A 20,031-nucleotide genomic window follows, 5' to 3' on the forward strand; every position below is an offset into this window, starting at 1 on the left:
AAAAGAAACTATTATAAATCAAAACGCTTTTTATCGATAAAAATGGGTTCATTGTTGGATTTCCTGACCCAGACTAATCTGTCTACAACAGTATCCGCAATGATAAATTGTTTGATACCCCAATTACCTTGAGCAAATACTTCTGGGATTTTCTCACTTAAATTTGGGAAGAGACCTTTGTAAAAATCCATATACTCCAATACGTCCTCCTTGTTTACAATAATTGATGAATTGACTTCATGAAACATTTCGTTTATGAAAGAAGGAATTTGATAGTCCAATGGACGTTTCAAAGAATTCATGTTTACAACTCGTACGATCCATAAAAGCAATGCCTGGTTTAAACAATTTTTAGCTATCAAATCCTCATATTTAGTGATACCTAAGGACAGTAATAAACTGTTTGTAAAGGTTTTATCATTTTTGAATGCGGTCTTGAAAGAAAAAGCCATGTTCTCATTAATATTTTTGAGAGTAGTTTTCTGAAATTTCTGAAGCTCTTCTAAACTAGATATGTATATTCTTCTCTGACCAGCGAAAAAATCCTTGAGTATCTTTATAACAACGGTATTGTTGGATGATGGTTCTAACGTAGAGGCATCAATCTTGGAGGCTCTTTTGAAAAATTGAATTTTGGCATCTAGAATAGAGGATAATTCATCACTACCCTCAAGAATGTTTCTATAATTCAAAGAGGTTTCTGATTTCAATTTACTTAAAAAACCGAATAATTTCAAAAGATTCCTTGGTAGTGGATTCCTTGAGGATAGTGTAAATTGAAGACATTCGGTTCCCACTGTGTTTTCTTTATTTAAGACAATTCCAAAAGAAGGCATACTCTCAATTAATTGTGGGTCAAGTTTTAAAGTCAATTTGGTATCATCATGAGCATTGTTACTCTGAACAAAACCATATCCCAAGAGAAGCTCTTCATTTGATTTGTCACCATAGTTATTAAACAATTCTGTATGCTTCTTCAAATTCTTTTCATTAGTGAAAAAATGAGCTTGATCGTCTTCAAAAGTCCATTTTACGCTTGTACCATTTTTATGGTTTAATAAATCTACAATTGGGTATAGAAATGCTTGATTGACATTAGAACAATTATCTGGGTTTATCAGAATTTCCGGAAAAGCTCTGGAAGTGAAAATTCCAAAAGACCATAAGTATGCTATAAAACTGTTCCATTTTGGAGAAGTTGTTTTGACGTTTTCACTAATGTACGAGAAGATTGAATCTATATCATTTACATCAAATGCAGTTCCTTCTTTCTCAATTGGTGTGATTTCAAGTACATTTAACAATTCGTACCATTCTGTGATTAAATTTTGAAGATTTTGTTTGATCTTAATGAGGGTATCGGTACCTTGTAATAATTGTAATTGTGACTTATTCCAAAAGTATGGATGGGGTACATTTGGGGGTAGAATGTCAAGATATGGTTTGAAAAAATCGCTTTTGGCAGTTGTGGCATTGAATTTTAACTTGCATAGATACAATTGAATGAGGGCATTCGGATTAAATAACGATGAGAGATTCTTCGATGAGACGTTAAATTCTTTCAGAGCCAATTCGTTGGTGATTAACAATTTTGATGGAACGGATATTAAAGGTTTAGAGATGGCATCTGATGGAATTTCTTTGATGATAGTAGCAGAGATTCCTGAATCTTTCGACGTTTTGAACTCTATAGATTCATTAATTTTAGCTCCGTTATCTTTAGACCAGTTGAGAAAACTGGTGAGTAGGTCTGTTTGAGATGACATTAGTCTGTGGGTTGATGCGAATAAATGCGATGACTTGTCGAGAGATTTTTTCCGCTTTATTATGATTTTTGGTTTTTTTCATTTTTTTTCAGTTACCTTTTTACCGTAAACGAAAACGCCAAGAAATAAATTTATTACGAGGGTGCAAATTGAAGAAGCAAGACAATAAAAGAGATGTGTTACTCAAGTCAAGTCTACTTGCATAGTGGAAAATTATCGATGATGACTTGGGGTGAACGGCGCAACCGTATGTGCGTTGATTTCAGGAGTGGTAGTGATAGTAGAGGCCGTAGTAGACAGAAATTCGCACAGTATGTGCATACTGAATTGTTCAAGATGCGAAGATCCTGTGTAACCACAACAACCTGAACGATCAGTGTTCATCGAGAATTTGACCATACAATAAGAAACGATGATTAGGTTGATATTATACAGTTTTTACCTAACTTGGATCATCTCATCATGCACATACCAGGTAATTCTTAGTAGTTGAATACCACTGGTTCGAGAGCCATCTTCCCACTTCATTATTCGCTTTCCCCAATTCCTTGCTGATGGCCATCGTTTCTTCTGCTCAGGATTCTTCTAACAACTGCCGTGGAAATGGAATCTGCAGCGGATATTCCGTCACGAAGAGAACGGGTCATCGCCGTTTCCTGCCTCTTCGCTTTTTGCTTTGCAAATTTTCTTCACGCTAAATTTGCACTCGAATTGGTGCGAAATTGCACCTGGTTAGCTAAACTTGATGCTAATTCAAGATATCGATACACATCCAAGTTGTACGGATTGTGCTGCAAAAGCACTGTGTTTTTGTTATCTTTAGTGCTTGTTCTCGATGACTACAGCAGCTTTATTTGTTAGTAACTAAAAATTTTCTCTTTAAGGTCTGCTCCGATAAGTAGGGCCCTTCCTTTCCTTTTTTTCTAGCTCATTCGTAAAAATTGAAAAATTTTGTTTTACCATCTTAAGGTATCTAAGCTGCTATCAATCCATCATTGAGTTCTTTTAATTTTGTTATCTCTAATATAAACTACACTTAGCACACTACTACTAATAGTAAACACAAGATGGTCTCTAGGTCAAGCTCCGAGATTATTGTCGAGAAAAATACGGCTGCTATCGTAAGCTCGAAGAAGTCCAGTGATGAAGAACCTATGGATTACAACGAGGTCGATGAAGAACTTCAAAATGTTTTGCAAACAAACAAAAGTATCGTCATCAAAAAGGCTGAAATTATATCCGCCAGTTACGCTAAATGGTACGAGAAATTAATTTTCTTATTCTGTGCCTTCCTTTGTGGTTATGGTTATGGTTTAGACAGTAACATCCGTTATATTTATACGGGTTATGCCACTTCTTCATACAGTGAACATTCTTTACTTTCTACTGTTACTGTCATTAATGCTGTGGTTAGCGCCGCTTCCCAAATTGTTTACGCTAGGTTATCGGATGCTTTCGGTAGATTCCGTTTATTCGTCGTTGCTATCGTCTTATATTCCATGGGTACTATTATCCAATGTCAAGCTTATGACGTCCAAAGATATGCTGCAGGTTCCATTTTTTACAATGCCGGTTACGTCGGTGTCATCCTTGTTTTACTCCTAATTCTTTCAGATATGTCTACTCTAAGATGGAGACTTTTCTACCAGTTTGTACCAACATGGCCATACATCATCAATACCTGGATTTCCGGTAATATCACTTCTGCTGCAAACCCAATAGAAAATTGGTCTTGGGATGTCGGTATGTGGGCATTCATTTTCCCACTATCATGTCTTCCAATCCTTGCCTGTATGATTCACATGCAATGGAGAGCCAGAAAGACTCAAGAATGGAAGGACCTCAAAACTCAAAAGACCTATTATCAACAGCACGGTTTAATGAAATCTTTAGTATCTCTTTTCTGGAAGATTGATATTATTGGTGTCCTCTTAATGGCCGCTTCTTTAGGTTGTATCTTGGTTCCTTTAACATTAGCAGGTGGTACTTCAAGCAAATGGAGAGATTCTCGTATTATCGGTGTCTTCGTGTTAGGTTTTGTTTTAATTCCAATCTTCTTTATTTGGGAAAAGAAGTTCGCAACTGATCCAATCGTTCCATACAAATTGGTCAAGGACCGTGGTGTCTGGGCATCTTTGGGTATCTCCTTCTTAATTGATTTCATCTACTATATGGCCGCTGATTACTTGTACACCGTTTTGATAGTCGCTGTTAATGAATCTGTGAGTGCCGCTACAAGAATTTCCAGTTTATATTCATTTGTTTCCACGGTTGCCTCGCCATTTGTTTCCTTAGCCCTAACAAGATTCACAAGATTAAAGCCATTCATTATTTTTGGTTGTTGTCTATGGTTTCTCGCCATGGGTCTACTTTACCACTTCAGAGGTGGCGCATCCTCCCACTCTGGTATAATTGGTGGTTTGTGTGTCTGGGGTTTAGGTAGCACTTTCTTCACATACCCAGTTACTGTCTCCGTTCAAGCTGCTGTTTCCCATGAACAGATGGCTACTGTCTCTGCTTTGAATTATACTTTCTACAGAATCGGTTCTGCTGTCGGTGCCGCTGTTTCCGGTGCTATTTGGACACAAAAATTATACAAGAAACTTTTAAGTTTAATGGGTGACGCTACATTAGCCACAGCTGCTTATGGATCTCCTTATACTTTTATTGTTACTTACACCTGGGGAACTCCAGAAAGAGAAGCCATGGTGGAAGCATACAGATACATCCAAAGATTAGAAACTGTTGTCGCTTTAGTTTTCTGTGTTCCGTTAGTCGCTTTCTCATTATGTCTAAGAGACTCCAGATTAACAGATAATGTTGCACACGATGACATGTCTTCAGGCGAATTTATCGATACCAAGTCAGACGATCCATTGGCAGAATTCTTTGTCGGTTTATGGAGACGTGTTACGGGTAAGAAGGAGAATAAGACCCAATCTGATGAAAAATCAAGTGTATATTAGTTAATAGAGTACCATATAATAATCATGTTCATAATAAATTAATTTTTCATGGTTAATCTCTTTTATATATATATATGTATGTCGCGAAAAAAAAATACACCTGAGTATATATATTCCTGCTAATAGAATAATGAGATAGAGTAATGGATCAAACGAAGTTTCCCTCGTTGCTGACAGATCTTCGTTCTTCTAGCAAGGCTCCAATAAGTCAATCCACTTCTCTACCATCACAATGGAAAGCAAATTATACATCATTGATAGAACAGCATACAGATCAATTAAACAATTTCATAAGACCGCACGTTAATAAGCTCGATGATACGATAAGTCAGAACGTAATAAATTGCTACAAGATTGGATCTACCCTCGGGAGGGGTCAATTTGGTAAGGTGTACAAAGGTGTTGACTTCCATACGGGGAAAGTTGTCGCTATAAAAAAGATGAGTAAGAAACCCATGACTTCAAAGCTTTATTCGATGAATCAGATAATGAGGCAAATACAGATATGGAAAGTACTGGGAATGTATGATGACTTGAATTCAGAGGAAGTTGTGATGTTGATGAACTTGTTCAGAATAAGGTGGGAAGTTTTCGTTTTGAGTTGGTTGAATTATAAGAGGAAATATCAAAAATGTGACTATGTTTTGGAGTTGGTTGAATGCTTGGACTCTGTAAATAGCATGAATATTTGGATTGTGAATGAGTGGAGCAATTTAGGAGAATTGCTGTGGAAAAGAGAGGACCGAAATGTTGTCATAACTCAATGGGAAAAAATATGTGGGATAGGATGTAATGTGTCAACATTTGCTGAAAAAGTTTTGAAAGATATCGCTTCTGGCTTAAAATTCTTAGAATCCGTTGGTTGTATTCATAGAGATATAAAACCTTCCAATATTTTAGTAGATGGGAATAGGAAAATGTTGAAAATTTCAGATTTTGGTTCAAGTTTAATCGTGCCAGAATTTTTACCATTTAAAATTGACGAATCTCCAAGTGTTGTTACAAACTGCTTTCGAAACGAACTGAATAAAATAGTTGGTACGCCAGCTTTCATTGCACCTGAGATTTGTCAGTGTGTTGCGGAATCTGATTCAGATACTTGTGCAATTGATGGGTTCAAGGCAGATATGTGGTCCCTTGGTGTGACTATTTACTGTATTCTATACAATGAACTTCCTTTTTATGGGGAAAACGAATTTGATACGTACCATAAGATTACAAATTCAGCGTTGAAAGATAAATTGAATGGTGGCCAATTGAACGATTTGGTAATTGGACGTCTGTTAGAGAAGAACCCAGTTGAAAGAATAGGAATAATGGAACTATCTATAATTTTGGGCCTTACAATGGAGCCATTCCAAAGAGAAATGCCAAAGGTCCCTTTGAAATCAGAAAAGGCTAAACCTTTCAGGACAATATTGAAGAAAATCATGTCTATTGCAGGAACTAAAAGAAAAAGTAAAGCAAAGATTGCAAAGCAGGAGGTTGTTTCTACGACAAATATAAATACACTCACTGCGGGATCTTTCTCAAGTGCATCATCGTCCAGTGAATCCTCATTGGAACAGCCCGTCCAAATAACTGAATTTTTGGACTCGTTGGGTTCCCAAGCTGATGTCAACGATAACACTTCGTACATCGACTCGACCGCAAAAGCACATCCGCATGTAAAACTAACGTCATCTAGAAACATTGTAAATTTTAAAACATATATTCAGGATAGAGAAGGAAATTAGTGAATATCTGAAATAGAACGATTGATAATATTCTAAAAGAAAAAAAATATTATATATATTTACACATATTTATAATTCAACATTCCAAAGACAGCTTGGACCAAATTCGTTATATTTTTCCCTCGTTATGTAGAACGCATCCCTAGAATGGGTAAAGATTTGTTTAGAGACCACCTGCGCACCAAGGAAAGCTATTTCTGCATAACCTTGCTTTTTCCATTCCGGAAAGTATTCAGGATACTTTGCCAGTCTAATAATTGATGGAATTTGTGTGTACTCTACATTCTGAACATATGTACTGGCAACTTTGTTTTTCCTTTTGGAAGCTGGCAGGGCATCAAAAGCTTCCTGTTCTCTTTTTGCTCTTTCTTCTTCTGGCTCGGTCACCAAATGATCTTTGAGTAGCTGTGCAAGTAACCCTTCTTTGAAGCCATTAATGGATGAAGTACCGCCGAGAATAACAATATTTTCCCAAATTTGTTTCACTCTATTGATGTCATCAACCTGATTTAATATGAGTCCAACTCTCTTGGAGATTTTGGAAATTAGGTCGTGGCAGCCTTGGAATCTTTCTTTTCCAACGCTTATATTTTGTTTAGTCGTAGGATCCCAAAATGAGTTTGTCTCCATATCTACATTTGGTAAATTTTTCTCCTTTTTCTTACGATCTCTTTCTTCCAAGAATTCTCTGGTGTCACGACCACTCGTGATTATATCTGCAACATTAATTGTATCATCTTCCTCATCCAAAGCTTCATTTACCAGGTCGGAGTTCTTTTGCAGCATGTCATCACTCAAAACCTCGAAGATTTCAGATGATTTTAAATGTTCGATTTGTTCTTTTGTTAAATTGGGTAAAATCTTGGCTAAGTTTTCAGTAACGAAGTCTCCACCATTTGGTATAGAAGATGCTAAGTGGTTCAATGGAGTGTAATCAACTATAGGGATGATATCGGTATGTTCTTTGCCAATATCGATAACGCAACAGTTTTGTAAGGAAACCATTGAGTATGAGGCTGCTAGCGATGATGGGAGTAATAATAAGTTGTTGACATTCAACGATTCGAATACAAATTGTGTTATCCGTTCGAGTTGTGATTGTGACCATGAATAGTGGGTAACCAATATTATTGGAATGTTAGACAATTCACCATCGAATGCATGTGGATTTTCTTTAGATTTACGAGATAGAATAGACCCGTAAATCAACTTCAGGTACTGTAAAAAGGCGTCTAAATCTTTAATTCTACCTTGCTGGATTGGATTTATTTCTTCTGTTGTCTCTGTAGCTTCTGAGTAATAGTTACCAGAGATTTTGTCTCTAAATATGCGCGTTGGAATGTTGTATTCTGGAACGGCAAAAGTCTCATCATTCAGACCGAATTGAACGAGAGTATTCTGAGATTTTGGGTATATGATCAGTATACTATCTAACCTGAAGGGTGCCATTTGCTGATATGTGTTCCTAATTAGTTTTGACTTCTTAACTGTAGTATATGTTTTCCAAAGAGTTTTATTTTTCTTTACACTGTACACTTCGCTGGAAAAAAATCGAATCACCGTTCAGGATGATGTTTACGCGTATATATTGATATATATATAAACAACTAAGAAATCTAAAGCTGATGGGTGATGGTGATGGAAGAGCAGTGAGTAGCGATGCAGAGTCAGCAATGGGAGCAGTCGAATGTGAATAGAGGTTTGCTCGAGGAGCAAGAGTTGATCAATGAGAGGGCGAATTTGTTATTACAGAGGACGAGAGAACGGAGGAATCTGTTGTTGCAAGGTACGGGAGAGCATGGGAATTTACTGTTACAAGGTACAACAGATTTGTTGCCCCGTTCAGAGGATAGAAGGCGATATGAGCATGTGGATATGGATATAATTGGTGACGAGAAGGGGATGAACAACAAGGAGAAGAAGAAGAAGAAGAAGAAGAAGAAGAGACATGAGAAAAAGATCGAATCGAAGATTAGGAAAATTCAAAAAGAAAGAAGTAAAGAGAAGAAGTATACCCCAAGTAGTTTGGCATTGTATGAAATTAGAAAGTATCAGGGATCGACAGACTTACTAATATCAAAGATACCCTTTGCGAGACTTGTGAAGGAAGTCAGCGATGAGTTTACGTATCGAGACGAGAACCTTCACTGGCAATCTATGGCGATCGTAGCATTACAAGAGGCGAGCGAAGCTTACTTGGTGGGGCTATTGGAACATGCAAATTTACTAGCCCTACATGCTAAAAGGGTTACACTCATGAAAAAAGACGTACAACTGGCACGAAGAATCAGAGGTCAATTTATATAGAGAGAGGTCGGGTCGTGATGATTATTATGATCTGATCAAAGGGAAAAATTTCAAAAGTTAATGAATCCAAACATCATAAAGGGTGTTAGGCCTTAAAGGGAATGTAAACGTTTTACTTTTTTATTTTTGCATTATTTAAACTACATGGTGTATAATTCTATTCTTTTCGATATCTACAATGTTAATATATTCAGGCTAAATTTTGAATATGTCTTTGGTTTGTGCTGTCAAAAACGAGGAAAATATTGACATTCTTAGAAACACAGTGAAAGGTCGGCAATCGACCCTAACCACGACGACAACTACTAAGAAAACGACCATTACTACTTCCAGAGTCACGCCACAGAAATGTGAGCCTCGTGTCATTGAAGAATTCGACTATGATGAGAGTGTTCCAAGGTCGCTAATGCCAGACGGGAAAAATGCCCTGAGTAAAGAGGCAATCTACAAGTCCAAGTTGAAACATGGCATTTTCTACTCCCCTAATAGGCCAAGTAAAGGTGTTAGTAGTGCTAAGTACGCTTCAGGTGTCGCTGCAGTCTTGGCTGAAAGGAACCCTGTGGAAATAAAGGCTTATCAAAGAAACGAAGTTGACCCTGTCGCTCTACAAACAGCAACCTATTTGACCAACAAGTTTAGAACAACAAAGGATACAAACAAGTTAATTAAGCAAGGTTCTTGGCATACTGATCAAGATGATAGATTGAGAATGTATGCTTGGAAATCATCTAGGAGAGCTGTAGATCTGCCTCAAAAAGAAGATGAGGATTATTACGACGTAGAAGGTATGCTTTTGAAGAATAGAATGAACTACTCCAAGGTTTTGAGTTCTGCAGAGGATAGAGCAGGGGATCGGATTGAAGAACGGTATACTACGGTGCCAAAAGTGTCTCCTGCTGTTAAACGTAGCTATTCGATGAATGCAGCAAACTCCGTCTTTAGGACTCAAAATTACGAAAGCAAACATGATTTAGATTTGCAAAGGCAGAAAGTGGAGATTGCCAAATTGATGGCTTCTGAGAAGGTTATGAAACAGGCACGTGCCAGAGCAGCTTATGAATTAAATAAGATCGCTATAGAAGATCCAGATGAAATGATCTTTGGTAATATGGATTACAATAGACATGCTGTCGTTGTTGCTCAGAGACATTTGTCAAAAGAGAGAACGGCGGAAGAGAAATTCAAAATTCAGCATCAAGATGAATTGTATATGGGTAAAGGTCTCTGGGTAAAGAACAAAGAAATTGATAATACTGCAAGGACTTTTGTCAGGCCAATTCTAACTGAGGTTGATGCAAGAGTGGAAGAACAAAGAGAAACTGATCGAGTATTGTATGAGAGACACAGTAAGCAGGTACGGGATTGGGAAGATTGGAGAGCGCTTCAGAATCTAAGAGTATCGAATGACGGCAGATTGATCAATTCTAGTAGAAGGAAGAATACCAGAATGTTGAATACTCGGGAAAAGGTTGCTGTCAGAAAGTATAATGAAATGGTTGCCAGTAAAGAAAGGGAGTTGCAACTAAAAACAGATGAATTAAATGCACTAATCGAAGAGAGACGTACCTTAGAAGATACTTTGGATTCTAATTTGCAAATGTATGAGAAGAAGCAAAGTCAAGAGTTTGAAGAGTGGATGAAAATAACAGAGAATGATATTTTTGCAATTCGTGAAGAAGAAGAGGCGGTATTGACGCCTTACCGTAATGACGTTAAGACAGCTGAGCAAGACGGTATCAATTTGAAACAAGAACAAACGGAAATTGAAAATGACATTAAAGCGTTGGAGGGAGAGCAAATGAGTATTGCAAATGAGAAGGAGTTGGAAAGTTTGCAGAAGAAGTTGATGGTGGTTCAACGTAAGGTTGAACTCAATGAAAACGAACGTGAATTAAAGAGGGAAAAGTTGAACTTGCTAGAATCCTTTAGAAAGGAACACAAGCCAAACTCTCTCGAGGAGGAAGCAGAGCTGAAAAACTCCCTTGGTCTTTCAATGGGTTCGACTGGGTACCTTCAAGATTTGAAAAAGGATGAACATTTAAGACCAGCACTAATGTCAGACGGTGCTACTCCTGGTGCATCCGCTAGGTCAGTAACTGGGGTTAGTGGTGTCATGGAACCAGATCCAGCAGTAGCCAACATCAGTCCAGTGACGCCCCACTCAACACCAAGAAATGCAGTTAATCTGAAAGAAAAACCCATCTCCAATGTAGATACAGTAGTTGAAGATGGTATTACAGAGTCTACACCGTCTTTTAGTGGATTTTCAGAAAGTTCGAAGAAGGAAGGGTTTTTTAAGGAAGTTTTTTAGTTATTTAATTATTAATATTTAGTACCCGAGAAAAATATATTACAATGTTACGTAAATATTAGGACCATTTTATATCGAATAATCGTCGTGGAATTATACATTTTCGACCTCTTTCCGTTGCAAATCATCAGAAGACTTCTTCATCCTCTTGTATTGGTTCTGTTCAAATTTGTAGTAACCTCCATAAGCTTGTAAAAGAGGCCAATATTTTGATTTCTTCCATAGGGAGCCAAGGTAGAAATCTACTGAGATGATTATAAAGAAGATACCTAACCAGAATGCCAGAAGCCATTCAAAACATGCACTCTTTGAATTATCTGACAGAGCACCAAACATGATTGCCCAAACAACGGCGGCAATGAGCCAGAATGTCTTGAAACATGCACTTATGGTAAATTTGTTCCAGTAGTGACCTTTCCAAACATTCCATTTTATATCCTTTTCATCGTAGTATTCTCCAGGTGGTAAGCCGTTCTTGTAATGAATGAAACCATAATGTCTACCCATGATGAAATATTCTGCCGCTAAACAGCAACCTGCTAAGAACATAAATATGACGAAAACACACACCATGGCGGTATGCACTGTGTGGAAGAGAGCCGTACTGAATATGGTACAAAATAGTAAACCCAGTTCACCAATGCAACCGAAGACAATTGCTGCAAAGATGAGATTTCTCTCATCGACAGTAAACCAAGGGTTCATCCAAAAGAAGTGTCTCTGTAAGAATTCTAATATTAGACATATTACAAATCCAATTCCTTGCCAAGCAGAACAAGCAATGAACAAGGGTCTTAGGTTTGTGGCACCAATGTCTGATATATAAACTGGGAATTGATCTGTGTGCATGAACCAATAGATCGGATGACCTTGTGCAGCCCAACAGATTAACATGGTGATCAACATCCCATACCAAGGTATGAATGCGATCCATGGTACCAGGAAACAGTAATTTCCAGGTTTCTGAAACATTATTTTCTTGTTACGTACATGATTTATGCTCATTGCATGATTTTGACTATGTAAGCTTATATATGACTTAAAAGGGGCGGCCGGTGACCTTTTAATAAGTTCTTTGTCAGATTAAGGGATTTACAGTGATGATAATTTGAAGCGATCGCTTTCCAATTAACTTGTTAATTTTTTACATAAATCGCGATTAGTTGAAAAAAGATCAGTATTAATTGGTAACAAACAAAGGAAAACGACGTGGCAATGTCATTGGAAGAGCAGATAGAAAAACTTGATCAAGAGATAACGTTAAATTTACAAAAGATCGATTCAAATTTCAGTTATTGTTTCAAGAAAATAACGCAAAATATAATACCACACATTAGAAACTATTCTAATATTTGTGATGATATTATAGATAGTACGTATTGTCTGACGAGTATTTTCCAGAAGACTAGCGATATAAGTATTGTAGAGAAGGGGAAACCGACAGATAGTATATTTCCCGATGAAACAACACAAGATTTCAATGTAACGTCCACGGGACAAATATTGAAGGTTCCGGATTCAAGTGATGAAGAAACGCATAACAACAGTACTATACAAAGACAAAGTCGTAAGAGGAAAGTCTCGCTGTTGTTGCAACAGGAGTATGGGTCGAGTTCAAGCGCAATGCCATCTCCCGTACAATTGAAAGTTACGAATGGGAATATCAAGACGGACGGTATCAATAGCTCTCCTTTAAAAGAACATATGTAATAATAAATATTTTTTAAATTGAACAAGTTTTCTTCCGGCAGTGAAAAGAAAAGCACTCCTCGATAACGTAGTATGGGTAATATAATGTCATCAAGTTTTGCACCTGAATGTACTGAGCTGAAAAAGAAATACGACAGTTGTTTCAATGAGTGGTACACGGAGAAATTCCTCAAGGGTAAATCCATCGAGAATGAGTGCTCGAAAGAATGGGACAACTACATAAAATGCGTCGATAGAAACCTGGTAAAATCAGGAATCAAACCTGCACTGGATGAAGCAAGGAAAGAAGCTCCATTTGAAAACGGCGGTGATCTAAATAAAGATTAATTGGTGGTAATAAATATTGTATAATATAAATTGTATGTAAACTGTTACCCAGCCTTTAGTTGGCATATAATTTCCCGGGTAACATGCCTTTTTGCTTCGAGTGGCAAAATTTTTCTCTTTTCTTCTTTCTCTGTACTGTAAGCCAATATGGAAAAGATATATAGAGTTGGAAAGTGTCAATAAAGATCTGGAGTAGTATTTGCTCGAAGAAACAACTTGTACAAAACAAACCACACACACATACACACACATATATATATACATCAGCATGTCAAGGAATATAAATAGAAAGAAACTGGATCCAGTTATTAAGTCTAAAATAGATACATTAATAGAATTGTTTCCAGATTGGACGAATGATGATTTAATCGATATAGTCCTGGAATACGTTGACCTAGAAACAATAATTGATAAAATCACGTCCGGTGCAGTGACCAAATGGGATGAGGTGAAGAAGCCTGTGAAGAAGGAAAAATCACATACTAGTAATCATACATCGTTAAATATTACATTACCAAAGCCGGAAGATGACTGGACTCCTCCTCGTAAGAAGACTGTCAAGCCAGTACAAAAGAAGACTACGGCAATCGTCCTGGAAAAGGTGAGACCTTCTACAAAACCAGTTTCTTCAAAGACATCATGGGCAAGTGCAATTGCAGTGGAAAAATCCGAAAGTAATGAAATTCAGGTAGAAACAGAAGTAGCAAAGGTAGAAGACGAAGCAATGAATGGAGATGCAGAACCGGTTAATGTAGAAATTCCAAAGAAATTGGAGTCGTTAACGAGTGCCGTACCAGCTGCTACAACCAAGAAAATGTCTTGGGCAGCAATCGCATCAAAACCAATTGTTCAAAAGGGTTTGGATAATATGGACGATTTGAAGGAAGAAATTGCAAAGGTTGCAAACGAGAAAGAAAATGAAGAAGAAAGTGAAGAAGAAAGTGAAGAAGAGAGTGAAGAAGAGAGCGAAGAGGAAAGTGAGGAAGAAAGTGAAGAGGAGAGTGAAGAGGAAAGTGAGGAAGAAAGTGAAGAGGAGAGTGAAGAGGAAAGTGAGGAAGAAAGTGAAGAAGAAAGTGAGGAAGAAAGCGAGGAAGTTCCACAGGTTCAACAGGCTATTCCACAGGAAGTGCCAGCTCCAAAGGAAGCAACAGCTCCACAAAAAGTTACCAACTCAAAAGAAGTCACTGCTGAAGCCTCCACTGAAGTTCCTGCACAGGTTCCAGCTGCATCTCAAGCTTCCATCCAGCAAACAACATCCCAATCGAATGCCGCTATGGCTGCTGCCACCGCGCAACAACAATATTACATGTACCAAAACCAATTTGCCGGCTACAACTACCCAGGCATGTTTGATAACCAATATAATGCATACCAACAAGGCCAATCAAACGTCCAACCAGGTGCTAACGCAAACCAATACAATATACAACAACAATCATTTAATGAAAATGGTACCAACGGCGCTGCTGCTGCTGCCCCTTCTCCATCTGTTGCCCATGCTCAACAACAACAAATGCATGGTGGCTCCTTTATGCCTTACTACAACCATTTCTACCAGCAATCCTTCCCTTACGGCCAACCACAATACGGCGGACAATACCCATACCAGGTCCCAAAGGCTGGTTACAATTATCCAAACCAACAAAATCAATATCCACAACAAACTAACACTACAGCACAACAAGGTGAAGAGCAACAGCCTCAACAACAAAGAGCACAAGGTCAAGCTAATGGACATCAACCAACTGCACAACAAATACAATTACAACAATACTACCAATTTCAACAGCAGCAACAAGCTGCCGCTGCTCACGCCGCACAACAAGGTATTCCATACGGTTACAACGGCTACGACTATACTTCTCAAGCATCAAGAGGCTTTTATTAATACGGGCAGTTTTTTTCATTATTGCATTTTTATATAATCTGTAAGTAGAAGGGAAAAAAAAAATAAAGTAAACCAAAATATTAGAAGGAGAATTTATTATATAGATGCGATGTTCCCCGTTGCTGTTGTCACTGGTGCTACAAGAGGTATAGGGAGGGCAATTGTGCAGAATTTGTCAGCCCATGGTATAAGTTGTGTTGCTATTGGATCCTCTCTCGAATCTGTGATGAGGCTAAGATCAGATTTGAAGTTTACATCTCCTCATCAAATGCACAGAACATTAGCTATCGATCTATGCAATTGGCCCCAATGGACGGAATGCAAAAGATTCCCAGGACTGAGTTTTTCCAGCGATGGATTGATGAAACAAGGCGAGTACCCTATCTTTGATAGTGGCTCAAAATATTACATCGATCTACTAGTAAATTGTGCGGGAAGAACACAAACTTCACTGGGTCTGAAAACATCCCCCACACAGATGAAAGAATTAATGAATTTGAATTTTCTGAGCTGTGTCAGTCTAATCAACTTGAGTACGAGACATATGATAAGGACCGTACATAGAAATGCATCAACAACGACACCTTGTATAATCAGTATATCTTCAATACTTGAAAACGTAGCAATCCCCGGCACAACAATCTACTCTGCATCGAAAGCTGCATTATCGCAATACACAAAGGTGCTAGCACAAGAAACAGCCACGTGGGGGATCCGAGCAGTGGCTCTGCCCCTGGGACTAGTGAGAGAGACAGATATGATCCAAGACCTAGATACAAGCATCGTCGATGCCCTAAAGAATTTACCATCGCAGACCCCAAAGCAAGTCGCAGACACCGTTTGGTCAATTTACCACAGAGAAGGAACTGATCGTGCCAAATTACATGAAAATTTTCCTTGAAAAAAAAAGCCAACAAAATTTTTTTTTTCACATTTAAACGGCAGCTTGAAGAACAGATGGGATGATCATTCTCTCTATTCATAACAAACCCAAAAACCAACAATGATTATTTACAAGGATATTTTCTCTAACGACGAATTATTATCAGACGCTTACGACGTCACCGAAGTTGATGGTGTCATCTACGAAGCCGATTGTGCTATGGTCAAGGTCGGTGGTGATAACATTGATATTGGTGCTAACCCATCTGCTGAAGACGGTGGTGATGATGATGTCGATGACGGTTCTGAAATCGTTAACAACGTTGTCCACTCCTTCCGTTTACAACCAACTGGTTTCGACAAGAAGTCTTTCCTAACTTACATCAAGGGTTACATGAAGGCTGTCAAGGCTAAATTACAAGAATCTAACCCAGATGCTGTTGCCACTTTCGAAAAGGGTGCTCAAACTTACGTCAAGAAGGTCATTGGTTCTTTCAAGGACTGGGAATTCTTCACTGGTGAATCCATGGACCCAGATGCCATGATCATCATGTTGAACTACCGTGAAGATGGTACCACTCCATTCATCGCTATCTGGAAGCATGGTATCGTTGAAGAAAAAATCTAAGTATACTTATATATTGTTATAATTTAAGTGAATCTTATTAAATGTTAAACTCATTGCAACTATACAAAGCAAACTTATATATAATTCCACACTCTCCACCCAGTTAATCATTTTTCTTTGAATTACAAGCAACTATTCTCAACTTATCCACGGCTATAGTATCATTATTACCATCCGCGGCACTTCCTTCGACTGTTACTTGACAGTTTTTAACAATAAACGTCCATACATCGTCACAGAACCCATATGTGTCAAGGTTACCCTTTACCGTCAGTTTCGATTGAGTATTTTCTCTCAAAGATTCCGCCACTACCCTGTCAAACGTTTCTAGTACTCTCATCGCCAGAGACGCTTCGATCCTACCTTCGCTAATCAACGTATCCAGTGCATCTACGAGACTGTTCCCAATAGTGCTCCTACGATACAGCTCATAGTACCCTGGAACTGGCATTCTTTGTCAATATGTTGATGTTCTTATAAATTAGAAAGACAACAAAAAAAAAATAATTCTTTATTTTAAACACATATAAAAAAAACAGGTATAGAGAAGCAAATGAGTAGTACTATATTCTATAAATTCAAGTCGCAAAATGGATCCTCTAGAATCCTATTTGATGGAACAGGTCTTACCGTCTTTGATCTGAAGAGAGAAATCATTCAAAATAACAAGTTGGGTGATGGTACAGATTTCCAATTGAGATTATATCACCCTGATACAAACGAAGAGTATGAAGAAGACCAAACTGTCATCCCAAGATCAACTAGCGTCATTGTCAAAAGATCACCAGCTATAAAGTCAGTTATTCGTGGTAAATCGATAGGTAATGCCACAAGATACATCACTGGTAAACCAAGAGTGCACCAAAATAAAAAATTACAATCGCTGGCAACAACACACACTACGAACACAGGTCTGAGTGAAGAGGAGAGAATCGCAAGTATGTTCGCAAATCAAGAAAATCAATGGGAACAAGCTCAAGATGAAATGTCGACTGCAACCCCAGTTTTCTTCAAAAATACGAATAACAACACTTCCGCCGATGACGGCCCCCCACCACCAGGTTACATGTGTTACAGATGTGGTGCAAGAGACCATTGGATCAAAAACTGTCCAACAAACAATGATCCTAATTTCGAGGGCAAAAGAATCAAGAGAACTACGGGTATTCCTAAAAAGTTCTTAAAATCTGTAGAGATCGACCCAAATAATATTACTCCAGAAGAGATGGCACAAAGAAAGATTATGGTCACAGACGATGGTAAGTTCGTGGTGCAAGTTGCTGATGAGCACTCTTGGGAAGATTATCAAAGGAAACAACAAAAGAGACTAATTGATAACGACGAAGCCATCTGGCAAAAAGATCATTTCACAAATTTACCAGATGAGCTGAAATGCCCATTAACAAAGGGACTATTGAGAGACCCAGTAAAGACAACAAATTGCTGTAATAAAACATTCTCAAAAGTAGCCATCGAGAATGCTCTACTAGAATCAGACTTCATTTGCCCGTCGTGTAACACCCATGATATACTGCTAGATTCATTACAACAAGACACTGAAAAACAAAAACAAGTTCAACTCTTCCTGAAAGAAAACGACCATCAACAGAAGAGACAAAAATTGACCCCCACAACCAACACTGCTACAACAACAAACGTTCCGACAACTACTACCAACCAGCCAATGCCCTTCCCATTTCCATTCCCAATGTTCCCTCCATTGCCATTCATACCTAATAACAAGCCCTAATAAAAAATCCCACCACATTAAAAAAAACGGCTCCCAAAAACCCAATTCGCACAGCTTCCAAAACCCAACCATCCGGTGCCTGACTTACCTCGCTTTCATAATCGCCGTCGCCGTCCTCGCCCACTTTCTTTTTTTTCACTTTTTTTCACGCATCCCACAGATCACGACGCACTCGACCATTCAAAACCACCTGTTCAATACCATCGCATCAAAAAATACATCCATCATCACTCTACTACCATCACTCTACCTCTCTTCCCATCAGCGAAAAATTTTCTCTGCTCTCCAATCCCATATATATATAACCGTCACATTTTCCATCGTCTTTACGACTCTTCACTCTCCTTTTTCCTACAGAAACAACAACAACAAACTATCATAAAAATGGGTATCTTAGACGTTATCAAAAGAAAGGAAGGTGTCATTGTCGGTGACGATGTCAGAGCTTTATTCACCTATGCCAGAGAACACAAATTCGCTATCCCAGCTATCAACGTCACTTCCTCCTCCACTGTCGTTGCTGCTTTAGAAGCCGCCCGTGACAACAAGTGCCCAATCATCCTTCAAACCTCCAACGGTGGTGCCGCTTACTTCGCCGGTAAGGGTGTCTCCAACGACGGTCAAAACGCCTCCATCAGAGGTTCCATCGCCGCCGCTCACTACATCAGATCCATCGCTTCTGCTTACGGTATCCCAGTCATCTTACACTCTGACCACTGTGCCAAGAAGTTATTACCATGGTTTGATGGTATGTTAGAAGCCGATGAAGCTTACTTCAAGCAACACGGTGAACCATTATTCTCCTCCCACATGATCGATCTTTCCGAAGAAACCGACGAAGAAAACATCTCCACCTGTGTCAGCTACTTCAAGAGAATGGCTGCTATGGGTCAATGGTTAGAAATGGAAATCGGTATCACCGGTGGTGAAGAAGATGGTGTCAACAACGAAAACGTCGACAAGGATGCTTTATACACCAAGCCAGCTCAAGTCTACGCCGTCTACGAAGCTTTAGCTCCAATCTCTCCAAACTTCTCTATTGCCGCTTCCTTCGGTAATGTTCACGGAAGTTACAAGGTTGCACCAGCCTTAAAACCAGAATTATTAGCTGACCACCAAAAGTACGCCGCTGAAAAGATTGGTTCTTCCGAAGCTAAGCCATTATACTTAGTCTTCCATGGTGGTTCCGGTTCTTCTGTCCAAGAATTCAGAACTGGTATTGACAACGGTGTTGTTAAGGTCAACTTAGACACTGACTGTCAATTCGCTTACTTAAAGGGTATCAGAGACTACGTCTTAAACAAGAAAGATTACATCATGACTATGGTCGGTAACCCAACTTCCGAAGATGCTCCAAACAAGAAGTACTTCGACCCAAGAGTGTGGGTTAGAGAAGGTGAAAAGACCATGTCTGCCAGAATTGTTGAAGCTTTCGAAGCTTTCAGAACTCAAAACACTTTATAAGTTGAGTAATTGATATACTTTTATTTATATAATTAAAAATTTTGTTTTTTAGTTTTGCGATGCCATAAGAAAGAAATGAGGACTCTGTGATGGTTTCAGTCTTCAAATTCGGAACGCAGAAGGTCAGATTAAGCCCATTCGACGTCTTTAAAATTGACTTCCTCTTTGCAATAATCTAGGTTCGAGGTTCTCTGATCTAGCGTGGACCTTTTCTAATATACAAAAAGTAATCACTCTCTAGAACCGCCTTTTTTGTCACCTCAATGATGGAATTATCGTATAGGACAATTGCCCTT

The 20,031-nt window shown here is 38.5% G+C and overlaps 15 protein-coding genes across 15 annotated transcripts; 11 read left to right on the top strand and 4 right to left on the bottom strand.

Annotated features, from left to right (window-relative positions):
* Positions 1-11: 11 nt before the first annotated feature.
* EFM1 (protein-lysine N-methyltransferase) lies at positions 12-1,766 on the bottom strand (the record flags this gene model as incomplete). The annotated part of the gene is made up of 1 exon (XM_003959022.1): positions 12-1,766. The coding sequence occupies one exon, from the start codon at positions 1,764-1,766 to the stop codon at positions 12-14; it is 1,755 nt and encodes a 584-aa protein (XP_003959071.1).
* A 1,067-nt stretch (positions 1,767-2,833) lies between these two features.
* On the top strand, positions 2,834-4,732 carry ARN1 (siderophore transporter; the record flags this gene model as incomplete). Its single annotated transcript, XM_003959023.1, has 1 exon — positions 2,834-4,732. One exon carries the CDS (start codon positions 2,834-2,836, stop codon positions 4,730-4,732), a length of 1,899 nt encoding a protein of 632 aa, XP_003959072.1.
* A 143-nt stretch (positions 4,733-4,875) lies between these two features.
* On the top strand, positions 4,876-6,468 carry ELM1 (serine/threonine protein kinase ELM1; the record flags this gene model as incomplete). Its single annotated transcript, XM_003959024.1, has 1 exon — positions 4,876-6,468. The coding sequence occupies one exon, from the start codon at positions 4,876-4,878 to the stop codon at positions 6,466-6,468; it is 1,593 nt and encodes a 530-aa protein (XP_003959073.1).
* A 69-nt stretch (positions 6,469-6,537) lies between these two features.
* Positions 6,538-7,917, bottom strand: ARP9 (Arp9p; the record flags this gene model as incomplete). The annotated part of the gene is made up of 1 exon (XM_003959025.1): positions 6,538-7,917. The coding sequence occupies one exon, from the start codon at positions 7,915-7,917 to the stop codon at positions 6,538-6,540; it is 1,380 nt and encodes a 459-aa protein (XP_003959074.1).
* A 210-nt stretch (positions 7,918-8,127) lies between these two features.
* Positions 8,128-8,775, top strand: CSE4 (centromeric DNA-binding histone H3-like protein CSE4; the record flags this gene model as incomplete). The annotated part of the gene is made up of 1 exon (XM_003959026.1): positions 8,128-8,775. The coding sequence occupies one exon, from the start codon at positions 8,128-8,130 to the stop codon at positions 8,773-8,775; it is 648 nt and encodes a 215-aa protein (XP_003959075.1).
* Positions 8,776-8,983: 208 nt separating this feature from the next.
* KAFR0I01600 (uncharacterized protein) lies at positions 8,984-11,086 on the top strand (the record flags this gene model as incomplete). The annotated part of the gene is made up of 1 exon (XM_003959027.1): positions 8,984-11,086. The coding sequence occupies one exon, from the start codon at positions 8,984-8,986 to the stop codon at positions 11,084-11,086; it is 2,103 nt and encodes a 700-aa protein (XP_003959076.1).
* A 93-nt stretch (positions 11,087-11,179) lies between these two features.
* Positions 11,180-12,058, bottom strand: SFK1 (Sfk1p; the record flags this gene model as incomplete). Its single annotated transcript, XM_003959028.1, has 1 exon — positions 11,180-12,058. The coding sequence occupies one exon, from the start codon at positions 12,056-12,058 to the stop codon at positions 11,180-11,182; it is 879 nt and encodes a 292-aa protein (XP_003959077.1).
* A 243-nt stretch (positions 12,059-12,301) lies between these two features.
* ASK1 (Ask1p) lies at positions 12,302-12,796 on the top strand (the record flags this gene model as incomplete). The annotated part of the gene is made up of 1 exon (XM_003959029.1): positions 12,302-12,796. The coding sequence occupies one exon, from the start codon at positions 12,302-12,304 to the stop codon at positions 12,794-12,796; it is 495 nt and encodes a 164-aa protein (XP_003959078.1).
* A 72-nt stretch (positions 12,797-12,868) lies between these two features.
* Positions 12,869-13,123, top strand: MDM35 (Mdm35p; the record flags this gene model as incomplete). The annotated part of the gene is made up of 1 exon (XM_003959030.1): positions 12,869-13,123. One exon carries the CDS (start codon positions 12,869-12,871, stop codon positions 13,121-13,123), a length of 255 nt encoding a protein of 84 aa, XP_003959079.1.
* Positions 13,124-13,391: 268 nt separating this feature from the next.
* DEF1 (DNA damage-responsive RNA polymerase-degradation factor DEF1) lies at positions 13,392-15,011 on the top strand (the record flags this gene model as incomplete). Its single annotated transcript, XM_003959031.1, has 1 exon — positions 13,392-15,011. One exon carries the CDS (start codon positions 13,392-13,394, stop codon positions 15,009-15,011), a length of 1,620 nt encoding a protein of 539 aa, XP_003959080.1.
* Positions 15,012-15,120: 109 nt separating this feature from the next.
* OAR1 (3-oxoacyl-[acyl-carrier-protein] reductase (NADPH)) lies at positions 15,121-15,912 on the top strand (the record flags this gene model as incomplete). The annotated part of the gene is made up of 1 exon (XM_003959032.1): positions 15,121-15,912. The coding sequence occupies one exon, from the start codon at positions 15,121-15,123 to the stop codon at positions 15,910-15,912; it is 792 nt and encodes a 263-aa protein (XP_003959081.1).
* A 102-nt stretch (positions 15,913-16,014) lies between these two features.
* Positions 16,015-16,521, top strand: TMA19 (Tma19p; the record flags this gene model as incomplete). Its single annotated transcript, XM_003959033.1, has 1 exon — positions 16,015-16,521. The coding sequence occupies one exon, from the start codon at positions 16,015-16,017 to the stop codon at positions 16,519-16,521; it is 507 nt and encodes a 168-aa protein (XP_003959082.1).
* A 103-nt stretch (positions 16,522-16,624) lies between these two features.
* Positions 16,625-16,972, bottom strand: TOA2 (transcription initiation factor IIA subunit gamma; the record flags this gene model as incomplete). The annotated part of the gene is made up of 1 exon (XM_003959034.1): positions 16,625-16,972. The coding sequence occupies one exon, from the start codon at positions 16,970-16,972 to the stop codon at positions 16,625-16,627; it is 348 nt and encodes a 115-aa protein (XP_003959083.1).
* Positions 16,973-17,074: 102 nt separating this feature from the next.
* Positions 17,075-18,271, top strand: MPE1 (cleavage polyadenylation factor subunit MPE1; the record flags this gene model as incomplete). Its single annotated transcript, XM_003959035.1, has 1 exon — positions 17,075-18,271. The coding sequence occupies one exon, from the start codon at positions 17,075-17,077 to the stop codon at positions 18,269-18,271; it is 1,197 nt and encodes a 398-aa protein (XP_003959084.1).
* Positions 18,272-18,655: 384 nt separating this feature from the next.
* On the top strand, positions 18,656-19,735 carry FBA1 (fructose-bisphosphate aldolase FBA1; the record flags this gene model as incomplete). Its single annotated transcript, XM_003959036.1, has 1 exon — positions 18,656-19,735. The coding sequence occupies one exon, from the start codon at positions 18,656-18,658 to the stop codon at positions 19,733-19,735; it is 1,080 nt and encodes a 359-aa protein (XP_003959085.1).
* Positions 19,736-20,031: the final 296 nt, after the last annotated feature.

Source organism: Kazachstania africana, chromosome 9 (genome assembly GCF_000304475.1).
Source record: "Kazachstania africana CBS 2517 chromosome 9, complete genome".
Taxonomy (NCBI): Eukaryota; Fungi; Ascomycota; class Saccharomycetes; order Saccharomycetales; family Saccharomycetaceae; genus Kazachstania; species Kazachstania africana.